This window comes from Pipistrellus hanaki, assembly GCF_964339955.1.
Source record: "Pipistrellus hanaki genome assembly, chromosome: 1".
Lineage (NCBI taxonomy): Eukaryota > Metazoa > Chordata > Mammalia > Chiroptera > Vespertilionidae > Pipistrellus > Pipistrellus hanaki.
In genome coordinates this window covers 9,476,019-9,488,404 of record NC_140503.1, presented here as the reverse complement: position 1 = coordinate 9,488,404, position 12,386 = coordinate 9,476,019, and the positions used below count along the sequence as shown (strand labels likewise).

Here is a 12,386-nt window from a genome sequence, read left to right as displayed (position 1 = left end):
CTTCGGTGGCAGACTCCTCCCTGGCCTGGGCCCTGGTTGGGAGGCAGCTAGAGGCAAACAATCAATGTGTTTCTCTGATATCAAGGTTTCTGTCTTTCCCTCTCTTTTCCACTCTCTCTAATAATCAATGGGAAAATATCCTCCAGTAGGATTTTTAAAAAAAGAGAGTCTTATTTATTGAAAACTAGAGGCCTATTGTACGAATATTCATGCAATAGGCCTTCCTTCCCCTGGCTGCTGGCACCATTTTTTTTCCTCAGGCACCCGGGACCCAGGTCTTCCCTCTGGCTGCGGCCTTTGGCCTTTGCTCTGGCTGGAGAATTTGTTGCAGCCAGAGCCTTCAGTCTTTGCTCCAGCTAGAGCACCACTCCTGTAGCTCCCTCTGCCCCCAACCCTACCCTTCATAGCTGGCGTCCCGCCCTGCCCGGCCACTCTACACCTGCATGTGTGCTGCCCAGAAGTCCAGAGCAGCTGGGGATGGTGCTGCTGCCACATTTTTTTGGTTAATTTGCATACTTACTCCTGATTGGCTGCTGGATGTCGTGAAGCAATGGACAATTTGCATATTGCTTTTTTATTAGTGTAGATCACTTCCTTTATCATCAATATACAAGTTAAGATTTTAATAATGGTTAAATTTAGAGCTTATGACAATGAAATGTTAAGTGGATGGTAAAATTTTAAACTCTCTGGTCCCAAATTTTTGGGCCAACGTTTCAGAGAAATGATGCAAAATTTATGAACTTAGAGCTATTTTAGAAAAAATACATAACAATGATACAGAAAACAGGATGAAGCCGACTGAAACCACCACCGAGTGAGTGCCAGCCTGGCACAGCAATGAGCATGATGTATACATTATATCTCATTTAACCCACTCAAAGTCATCGTGTTGTTCCATGAATTCCTATTGACTTAGCTGTATTTTGGACCTTGGATATGCAGAAATATCAGGAGGAATATAAGGTTTTCTTTTCTAAAAATAGGTTCCATGACCAGGTTGGGGTGGCTCAGTTGGGTGGGTCATCATTCTGTACATGGAAGGCTGGGGGTTCAATTCCCAGTCAGGGCACATACCTAGGTTGGGCATTCAGCCCCCAGTGGGGGTGCATATGAGAGGCAACCAACTGATGCTTTTCTCTAACATCAACGATTCTCTCTCTCCCTCAAATCAGGAAGCATATGCCTGGGATAGGATTTAAAGAAATATTGGGTTCCATTAGGTCTTAGAAAGTAACTTTCAAATTTTAACTTCTAAATTCTTACATTTCCCAATAGTTTCAAAGAATGCCTTGAAGAGAACTAAACCAGTAATACAATATATATATATATATATATATATATTTAATTTATACAAGCATTTTTACTGGCACCTGAACCTATTTGGCCTGGCTCAGGGGTTGAGTGTCATGGTTTGATTCCAGGTCATGGTGCATGCCCCAGTTATGGGCTTAATCCCCAATGTGGAGTATGCAGGAGGCAGCCAATTAATGATTCTCCTATTGATGTTTCTCTCTCTCTCCACCCTCTCCCTTCCTCTCTGAAACCAATAAAAAAATATATATAAAATAATAATTCTCTCAAAAAAGTAAAAATAAAAAAGGAAGTTACAGAGTACTTCCCCTGACCAGACAGGGCAATGCTTCTCCGCTGTGGCCCCACGTAAAAAAAAAAAAACAAAAACCGAGGGAGGTTAAACAGACAAGGCCCCTCTGGTCCTGGAGGGGCCCTCTTCCAAAGTGATCAAAAGGTTCTGTGGTGACCCTGCTTCACAGCCGAGTCCAGCACCACAGGCTAAGTGTGGGGGATGCTTATCACAGGGACTCTCCTGCACACGGGCCACTCACAGGGTCTCACACAGAAACGCAGGTGCCATTCGATCCCTCAGAACTCCTGCTGACCAGGCCGGCCACCTGACCCACAGCTCCAACTGCCTCCCAGACGTCCACGGTGGGTTCAAGTCCACAAGGAACTCAAAGCACTTAGGAGTAAAGATGACTCACCAAAGCTCTTTGCAATTTCCTCAGTGTCTCCACTGGCTGAGTGTCAAAGCCCAGAATCCTCTGCATGTCATTGTTTTTCAGTACCAACATCATTTCCAGCATAAAGGGAATCCTAAAAATATAAACAAAAGAAAGAGAAAGCCATCATTTCAAATTGTCTATATAACTGACCTTCAACTTGGGAAGAAATCAACCAACTCTGCACATGGCCATCACTGCTGATACACCAGATGGTCTCAGGCTGACCATCCCACTCCAGCCTCTGCAGTAATTTAACATAAATTTGGCCTCCACCAGACCTCCACCAGGGCCTTGACCACTACCCACAGTTCTCTATTTCCCTCTCCCGCTCCTCCACCCCAATTCCTCCCACTGAGCATCCACGTGCGCTCCTCTCACCTGTCCCTGTGCTCTGAGTCACCCCTCCTCTCCACAATAGTTGCCATTCCTTCCTCCAATCCTGGCCTTTTCATTTCTGTCGGCCTGGCCTTTGCCCTCTCGCAATCTGGGATCCTTGCGGGATGTCTAGGAGCCAAGTCCATGTACTGGGCCTCTAGTTTTAAAGATTAAAACATCAAATCACAAAATCAGAAGATAACATATTTCTAGGAAATGAAACATAGCATCTACCTCACTTATTTCTATGTGCTGGTCAGCTTCTGAGGATTGAGGCACTTAGGAGGCAGGTCGAGTGACCCATGGTACCTGGTCTTGTCCTGGAACTTTTAATCTTGAATAAGGTCATACTAAGAGAAAAGTTGAAAGATCAGTAGAGTCTTCCCACATACTCCTTTCTGAGATTTCTCCAAATGTTGACTTTTTATTGATATAATTCATGAACCATCAAAATCCACTCATAGTGTACACTGAGTATATTTAAGGTTGTGCATCCATCTCCACAATTTTAGAACATTTTCATAGCTCACCAGAAAGAAGCTCCAAAAACATATTAAAGGCCATCCCCTGATTCCCCAGAACCCACCAGCCCTAGGCAACCCGATGAGTACTTTCTGTCTCTGCTGACATTGCTTTTTTAAAATTTATTTATTTTTTAAAAACATATTTTTATTGCCCTAGTCGGTTTGGCTCACTGGATAGAGTGTCAGCCTATGGACCGCAATGTCCTGAGTTCAATTGCTGTCAAGGGCCAGGAATCAAACCAGGACCTCCTGGTTCATAGGTCCATGCTCAACCACTGAGACCCGTTGGCCAGGCCAAAGTCTCTGTTTTAAACCTGAGCTCTGGGCATCCAATAGAGGGGGAAGCTTCTTCTCTGGGACACTATGGCTTGTTTCCTGCTCTTTCTCCTGCTCTTCCTCTCAAATGTCTGAAAGTCAGTGATTCTAACCCTGAGACTACCCACCTCAGGGCCTCAGGACCTCCTCAGAGGGCTCAGACCACAACTCCTCCCAGTGACTATTTCAGGATTTCAGAAAAGAACCCATCTTCCCTTTTGAGCCTGGGTCTCCTGCAAGTACTCCTGCCCACTGAAGGCCCAAGCTGAGAACATGCACCAGTGGGGTCTGTCGGCCTGGCCTTTGCCCTCTCGCAATCTGGGATCCTTGCGGGATGTCTGAGAGCCAAGTCCATGTACTGGGCCTCTAGTTTTAAAGATTAAAACATCAAATCACAAAATCAGAAGATAACATATTTCTAGGAAATGAAACATAGCATCTACCCCACTTATTTCTATGTGCTGGTCAGCTTCTGAGGATTGAGGCACTTAGGAGGCAGGTTGAGTGGTACCTGGTCTTGTCCTGGAACTTGCCGCCTGCCCGGCTGGCTTTGGCCTGGGTCTCTGTGATCACTTCCAGGGACAGAACATCATCTTTTCTCAGCGAAAAGCCCACATTTCTCAGCATTAATAGGAACAGTTCCATACCTTTCTCTGCGTAAGTTCCAGTAAGTTTTTCCAAATTAAAGTTTCTCCAAATGGGGAGAGACTGTACCACGTGGAAGTCATACAAATGGGCAATGATGGTGAACAGGCTGCCACCCTCTCTGCCCTCGCTTCCCTTTTTATAGACGTCATCAAACTTCCTCACTGGGGCCTCCCTACAATAATCTGACCTGCACGGATAAAACCAACCAAACATCATCGCAAACACTTGGCAATCGTGGCAGCAAGTTCCTCTCAGGGATCCTTCTTTTCAACAAGCTGAAGTGTTTATGCTGAAAGAGTCAGTACTTTTAAAATCAACGCATCTATATACATGGGAGGATACACACGCCCACAGGGTAACCGCTTTAAAAACAGTCTGAGTGCACAGTATGGAGACACGGCCACACGGACTGGTGGATGCCGCACAGAGCAATCCGCCCCAGCACTGGAGCCTCCCTGTAAGCACAGCCTCTCGTCTTCTAGGTCCAGGTGGACTGCCTTGGCCAGCAGCCACCTGGCTCACTGGAGAAGGACCACCGCCCAGCGCTGTCTGCAAGGCTGCCATCTAACAGCACTCATTCTGAAGGCGCGCTGAGCCTGGAGGAGGCATGCAGCGGTGTCCATGGTCCAGTTGGGAAGTGAGACCTCCACAGTCGCAGACCTGCGGGACCTGGGAAGGAAGACCCCGAGACAGAACTAGCAGCTGTGGCCAGCCACTCGGCCACTGGACATAAAAGGTTAAACTCCGAGGATCAGGAGCTGGAAGAGGAAACCTGGAGGGGAAGAGCAGGCTATGGGGGGCTGCTTCAATTGTGGCTGCAGGTGAGCTCAACCAGACAGGTGAGAGTGTGATACACACGTGTTATTGCTGAAGAGAAAACACTAAAGGCTAAATGGGCAGGAGGGAGTGACTTTACAGAGGCCAGCGCCCACAGACAGGGGACACTCTGTGGGTAACAAATAATAATGGAACCTGTAAACTCCCTACTGAGCCCCTTCACGAAAATCAACCTGCAGAGCACTCTGACCACATTATGCTCAAATGTAACTTAAAAAAGAGAAATTAGCCCAGCCAGCATCACTCAGTGGTTGAGAGTCGACCTATGAACCAGGGGCTCGAGGTATGAATTCTGGTCAGAGCCCAGGTCCAGGTTTGAGGCTCAGTCTCCAATGTGGGGCCTGCAGGAGGCAGCCCATCAGATTCTCTCATCATTGATGTTTTTCTCTCTCTTCTTTTCCCTTCCTCCCTGAAATCAACAGAAAGATAAATTAAAATAGAGAAATTAGAATTCTGCTGAAAAATAATTTATGTATAAAATACTCAGGTTGAATGTTTTCAACTCACAATTGGAATTATTTAACTACATCAAATACCTGAAATTCTGAATGTATTTCATGTCTTCAATATAAACTATAACTTAGGAGAGCATTTAAAAGGAGCAATGCCATTCACGTTGCTGAAGGAGTTAAGCACGTACATTAGTTCCGATGGGGCTTTCACACAGCTCTGCAGAGACCTCATGTTTGGTTGATCAGTGACTCAGGAGCAGCTCGGGAACGGACCCACGGGCTCGGGACACACTCTGGGTCCCACGAGGCCGCTCCTGTCACCACAGAACTGGAGCTTCCTGGCCGCCCCCGGAGAGCTCGTGGCTCTGCACAGGGTTCGGGGCCGCCATGCGCCGAGGCGCCATGAGGAGGCCCCGCACAGAGTCCTTCCCGGTGGCCTTCCGGCCAGGAGGGCAGCTGCCGTGGGGAGCGGCCAGGCCTCCTGTGCTCACAGCCAGGGGACCCTGAGCTGCAGCAGGTGGTCAGGCCGATGGCTCTGTTCTGTCTGAGCCCAAAGCCTCTGGTGAGGGGGGTCCGGTCCGTCCAGGAGGACTTGGGCCCGGGAAGCCCTGGGGCAGCGCCCTGAGGGGGCCACAGGCAGAGGAGGCGCCATCGCCCTCTGCGGGGAGCGGCCTGGCCTGGGAGGAGGCGTCTCCTCAGGAACAACCGGCCTCAGAAGGCGCCCTGAGCGGCTGGTCCCGCAGAGCGGGGCGTCCACCCGGAGGACCGGGCCTGAGCGGGGTCCTCAGCCCCCGCCACGCGGCCCCCGCTCCCCATCTTGTGCAGAAGCTGCCTGACTCCCCAGTGAGCACGGCTCCCCGCGGGCTGCCCGCCGGGGTCGCCCGCCGCCCCAGGCCCACGGCCCCCTCCAGGTTTCCCGGGTCCCGTGCTGCCAGCAGCCACTCTGGCCAGGCCCTCCTAGGCCCTGGACCTGCCATCTTCCCCAGGCCCCTGACTTCCTGCGGGGGCGGGACTTCCGGGCGCAGAGCGGGCTCTGGGAGGGGAGGGAAGGGGCGGGGCGGGGGCGGGGCGGGGGCGGGGCCCCCTGCTGGCGGGCGGCGGCAGTGCAGCGAGCCGCGCAGCCGCAGTGTGTCTCCTCTCCAGCCAATCTGCACCAGGAGCAGGTGGTGAGAGCAGAGATGAGTTCTCCCTTCTTCCTGGGAAGCCCTGCCTGTCCTGGCACAGAGGCCTCTTCCCGCCTTGCCACGGAAGGGGCCGTGCTTGTCGCAGGGCGTGAGTCTTGTCATACATGGGAGCACTGACGGGGAGAGAACATGCCCATAGGGAAAGGTGTCCTTGTGCCTGGGCGTGTATTTACCAGTATTTACAGGAAATTCCTGCTCTGCTGTTCTGAGACTGGTGTTTCCACTCCCCCTTGGGCTGCGTGCTTCTTCTTGTGAGGTGCGTTCTACAGTGTCCCCCTATCCATTAGGTGGGACATAGTGACCGTGGCCTTATTTGAGAACAGGACCTTTGCAGATGTAATCATGTTCACAGGAGGCCTTGGGTGTTGGATGGGTCCTCACTGCAGTGGCAGGTGTCCTTGTAAGAGGGAAATTAGACTCCTTCCCAGAGAGGAGGTCATGTGACTTGGATGCAGAGATGGGTGGGGAGGAAGGGTCTCCAAGCCAAGGAACCAAGGACAGCTGGCAGCACCAGAAGCTGGGAGAGATTTCCCTTGCAGCCCCAGAAGGACCAACCTTGCCCTCACCCTGATTCCAGAGTGAGCGTTTCACAGGCAGTGTGGGGAGCTCTGGTCCCTGCCCACCTGCCCGCTCACTGTCCCCTCAGCTCCTGGAGAGAAGCCACAGGAGAGGAAGGGACTCCCAGCTGCTGCCCCCAGTCTAGGGGTGAGGAGCAGGAGGAGGGGGTGCCTGGGCACCTCCCATCCTGAGCCCTGACAGGTGGACCAGGGCTGGTATCTGCCAGAGGGCTGAGGACCTGTGTGCAGGGCTGTGCCAGGGAGACTCAAGAGCAGGCCTGACAAAGTTCGTCTTTCATTTGTCCCACCTCCTCCAGTGCTGCGTGCGGATACTCAGCACTCTCACTACCCCCACCCAGGTCTCTGGAGGGTCTCCCTTCTGTCTCAGACCCTGGAGCCCATGCCTGTCTCTCATCCAGTGATTTCCCTGGTGCCGGTTGGGAAGAGGGAGTCAGAATCCCTTTCTGTCAGCACATGTAACAAATGAAGTAAATCTGTTTATTCCCACGGGGTGCTGGGAAGGGGTCTGGCCCACAGTAGCTGCTCAGTGAATGGATGTCAGCGCCCTCCCCAGTTGGTGGACAGGAACTTCTGCTTCTCTGGACCTGGTGAAAGGGCTGGTTGCAAACATACAACATTCCATGAATGACACAGAGGCTGATGGGTGTGCAACAGAACAAGTGGTAGGGCCAGGTGCTAGTGTGCACGCATGTATGCATGAGTGTGTGTGTAGGAGTATGTGTGTGTGTATTTTGAAGATGTGCCAGTGTTTCACAGGTTATCATCTAGAAAAAGCTTAGGAAAAAATGTATAAATATGTTTTTATATTAACAGATTGTGCCAAATTTCCAACCCCATTCTGTGCCAGCTCACACTCAGATTGAGAGTGAGTGCCTGCTCCTCATCCCTCGCCTTCATTGACTCCTTTCCGGGTTTTCATCCTTGCCCAGCTGGTAGGTGACAGGTCAGCATGGAGATGCCCTGTGAGAGGGGATGGGGGTGGGGGCCCTAGGCTGCCAGGTCACCCAACCCTCTTCTCCAGCTCCTTTCACCAGCCGGCCACCGAGCCACAACCCAGCTGTCTTCCCTGGCCTCCACCCCACTGAGCCTGGTGGAGAACATTCGGCAGACCCTGGGAGCCGCCAGCTCTTCTCCCATCCAGACTGTGGTCCCCTGCGCCCCTCCTGTGGGTCCTCTTTGGTGCATGTGCTGGCAGAGGCCTCTCTCTCACCCTTGCTGGCCCCTTCCGCTCAGCCACCCTGTCGGGCAGTGCCCTGGCTGTGCTGGAGCCAGCCTGTGCTGGCTTGGGAGAGCCCATGGGGATTCCCGGGACTTCACCAGCCAGGTGTTCACTCAGCCCTGGCTGAAAAGTAACTTATGTGAACTTGGGATTAAATAATTTATATTAAAACCAAGGGCAATACCCCTGGCCAGTGTCGCTCAGTGAGTTGGGCATTGATTGTCCTGTGCACCAAAAGGTCACCAGTTCCATTCCCAGTGAGGGCACAGCCCAAGTGGTGTGTTTGATCCCTGATAGGGGCAGGTGGGGGTTGCAACTGATCAATGTCTCTCTCTCATCTCTCACTCCCCATTCCTCTTCTTAAAATAAATAAAAACATTTTAAACGAACAAAGGCAATAAATACTCCAAACGTGCCACTTGTAATTGTTTTCCTGTTACCTATGCTCTTGGGTTATTCACACCTACAGTATCAGCATGACACATCCATTCCCATGTTGGTGGTGAGGGACTCCAGGTTGGCAGTTAGAAATTGCTTGTGGTGAAAATATTTACACCAGGGAAATTGGCAAATGTTGCCAAATCAGGGCTTGATTTGTTTTCTTTAGTGTCTACTGAATCTAGACTTGAGAAAACGACGAAGAAAATGTTAATAGTAAAGATTAAAACTAAAAGTGGGTTTGGTGAATATTATGGTATGTAAATTGTATCTCTGTTATTGTTTTTGTGTGTGTGTGTTTTTTTTCTCTTTCAATGTGTGTAGGCATTACAATGCAAATACATCACCAGAACTAAGGAACTGCCCTGGCTGGTTTGTTCAGTAGATAGAGCATCGTCCTGCAGACCAAAGGGTCCTGGGTTCGATTCTGATCAAGGGCATGTACCTTGGTTGCGGGTTCCTCCAGCCTGGGCCCTCTCATTGAGGTCCTATGGGTGGGCCTAATCCAACAGGACTGGGTCCTCAGTAGGAAAGGGAAGGACACCTGGGCCCATGGTGTTCTGTTACGGCAGCCCGAGCAGACGAACACCCGCTTTCCTTGAGCCCACGTCCTCAGCCATGATATCTCCCTCACGGGGCTGTGCAGATTCAGTAAAACCGCACAGGGGCATTGGTGACAGCACCAGGCCCACCGAGGGCTGCGCATGCGTAATGGCCCTGTCCCGTGGCCCTGGGTCAGGCCCCACACCCGAGGTTGTCCCGTCACACCTCCCTTGGGGCAGAGGCATCCGGATGACAGGGGCCTCAGGTGGTCCCACCCCTCCTCATCTGGCCTCTGCTGATGATGGGTGGACCTCTGCCTTGGCTTAAGGATGGTGGGCCTGTTGGCCTCAGGATGGTGGGCCTGGGGTACAGCCATGCATACTGTATACACACACACACACACACACACACACACACACACATCTGTTCTGACAGTGGCCCCTCAGCGTGCTCGCTGGCTGGCTCTGTTCCCTTACATGGGAGCTTAACACAATCTCCCCAGCCTAGGCTTGTGCCCAATCCGCCCCTGAATTCTGCCCCACCCCAAGCTAAGGCCCGCCCTGGGCAAGAGGGTGTTTGGGTCATGGACCTCCGTGACTTTCCCCACCAGCTCAGTTCTTGTTGGAGGCAGTGGGCACCTCACCTTTCAGCTGGGGGCACCTGGCTGCTAAGGCAGCTCAGCCTGGGGCTATGGGACACCCTGGAAGCTCAGGAAGGAGAGAGGGTCTGCATGGGGGAGGGGCACCCCGGGGTCCTGGCTGGCTGCCCTCAGCTCTGGGTTTGCATATTCTCATGTCTGCTACACCAAACCCCAGCCTGGAAAGTCCTCCAGGACTAGCTATATCTGGCTGGAGCAAGCCCCCCGTCTCACACAGGGCAGGCCCAGGGCCAGAGTCCTACAGGTGTTTGGCTGGAGGAGATGGTTGGTGCTCAGGAGTTTAATTCAGGTGGGTCCGGCCGACCTCCTTTGGGCACCCTGCTCATTGCCACATGAACTTCGTTTTGTTCTCTGCTGTTTCCCAGGGCCTGACAGAGCAGGCACTCCTCAAATACACATTTTTAATCAATGCTGGGACACACATGAATGGTCCAAACCTGGTGGAAAAGGCAGAAGCATCGACAACGGCACTCTTGTGAGAGAGATGAGCCAAGGGGGCTGTGGGGATGTGGACAAGGTCTATCTGGCCAGTCTAAGAAACCAGAGGAGCCTTCCTGGAGAGGGTGGGCTTTGAAGGATGAATAGGAGCTTGACCGGGCAAAGACTTTAGGGAATGGGACTTCTGGGATGGGTGGCGGAAGCAGGAAGGTAAGAGACTGGAAAACAATCCAGAGTTGGGAAGGATGGGAACCAAGGATGGTGAGGAGGCAGGAGAGGACCGGGCTGAGGGGCACACAGAGGCCAGAGCTCTGAGGGCGGAGGCTACACAGCAAATTCTCAAAAGATAGGGCCCTCGGTGGAAAGGAGGGAGTCTTCTGAACCCCTCCTGGGGAGGGAGTTAGGCTATTAATGGGTTGTCTGGCCGGCTGAGTGGAGTCCCAGCCCCTTGAGAAAAGGACGCCATTTTTAAAAGGGCTTTTTATTAAACTGTCCCCGCACAGTGCCTCTTGCCACCATTGCCACCGTCCTGGTGTCCACCAGGGGAAGGGCCCCGCCAGTGTTCCTGAGTGGCCGGGGCTGGGCTCCTCCCTGGAGCAGTGGAGCTGCCCCTGTTTGGGGTCCCGGTGCACGTCTGGCTGCTTCTGGAGGAGCTCAGAAGCTGCGGGAGAGACTGTCGGTGCTGACAGCTAAGGGCAGGCTCCGGTGCAGGGAGGGGGCCTGTCTCTTCCACACACGCCCTGAGAGATACTCTTGAGATCCTGTGCATCCAAAACACCCCAGCGCCACCCTGGGGCGCAGGGGAAACACTTCAGGCAGGACGGCGCGGGAAGGCAGGGCCTGTGTGTGAGAACAGGGCCCAGTCTTGAGTGCTTTTGGCTGCAGCTGGCTCCGAGCCCATTTCCCTTTCTGTCTAACAAGCAACCCCAGGGCTATGACTCTGCCTCAGGAAGCATGCTTGGCCACTGCCTCTTGTCATTTCCACAGCTGTCCTGCCCCGTTGGCCTCCGCATGCTCGGTGGGTTGTAAGCATGTATGACACATACAGGCACCCATGTTTGGTGTGTGTGTGTGTGGTCCGATGGGGGGCTCCTGCATGTATGAGATACAGCTGAGTGTGAGCATGGGGCCAGTCTCAGGAAGCACTGCCCTCCGGGGGGCTGTAGGGGCCTGGGCCTCACAGGAAGTTGGGCTCCCGCACCACGAGGCAGGGCGGGTCCCCGCCGCCCCCGCCGCCGTGCAGGGGCCGGTACACAAAGTGGAAGTCGCGCTTGGGCTCGCTGCGCAGCAGGTAGCCCTTGATGTGGTGCGGCAGCGCCTCGTCGGCCAGCTGGAAGCAGCGCCCGTCCACCAGCACGAAGAGCCGGTGGTCCTGCGGCTGCGGCACCTCGAACTTCTCCGCGCACTGCGCGCACAGCGCCGCCGCCGCCGTGTCCGCGCGCGAGGCCAGCGTCCGCGCCTGCTGCTCCGGCTCCAGGTACGACACGCAGATGAAGTCCTGCGGGGCGGGATGCAGGGGGCTCCGGGTCACCAGCTGGCCAGAAGGGCGCCCCGTCTCATCCCCTTCCCGCCCCCCACAGCTGGGACAGGGACGAGGAGCGGAGGGGCCTTGCACCAGACCTTGTCCCTCCCTGGGCCCCAGACACCTCGCTGCAGAGAGAAGGGGTGGCAGGAGCGATCGTGCTGCTGGAGTCGGGGTGCCTATGGCCGACCCTGCTGGGTGACCTAGCAGTGGTCAGCAAACTCATCAGTCCACAGGGCCAACTATCATAGGCACAACGATTGACATTTCTTTGGAGAGCCGAAAACCGACTTCTGTGCACGGGTCACAAAGTTTCAAACGCACTGGACGTGTGCGCCCGCACGTGGCATTTTGTGGAAGAGCCACACTCAAGGGGCCAAAGAGGGCTGGAAGAGCCTGGAGTGGGGACAAGCTGGAGACGGGGTGGGAGGGAAGGAAGAGGCTTGGTGGAAGGGGGAGTGGAGCTGGGCCTGAAAGGTGGCGGGTTTCGGCCAGGTAGAGAGGGGCAGGGCAGGGGGAGGCGATGCTTTTGCATGTGGCTGGGGATGGGAGCACGCATATGTGCATGAACACACACACGCGCACACACACACGCACACGCACACACACACACACACGCACACACACACAC

The 12,386-nt window shown here is 53.6% G+C and overlaps 1 protein-coding gene across 2 annotated transcripts in view; it reads right to left on the bottom strand.

Moving 5' to 3' along the window:
• Nucleotides 1-10,184: 10,184 nt before the first annotated feature.
• Nucleotides 10,185-12,386, bottom strand: part of RIN3 (Ras and Rab interactor 3) — a 105,646-nt gene continuing 103,444 nt past the window's right edge. The window contains exon 9 of one of the 2 annotated variants that reach the window (XM_084883831.1): nucleotides 10,185-11,731. In XM_084883831.1, coding sequence (XP_084739957.1) covers nucleotides 11,411-11,731 — 321 coding nt within the window. In that variant the 3' untranslated portion in view covers nucleotides 10,185-11,410. The remainder of the gene's footprint in view (nucleotides 11,732-12,386) is intronic. The other variant, XM_084883830.1, reaches the window with a different exon arrangement.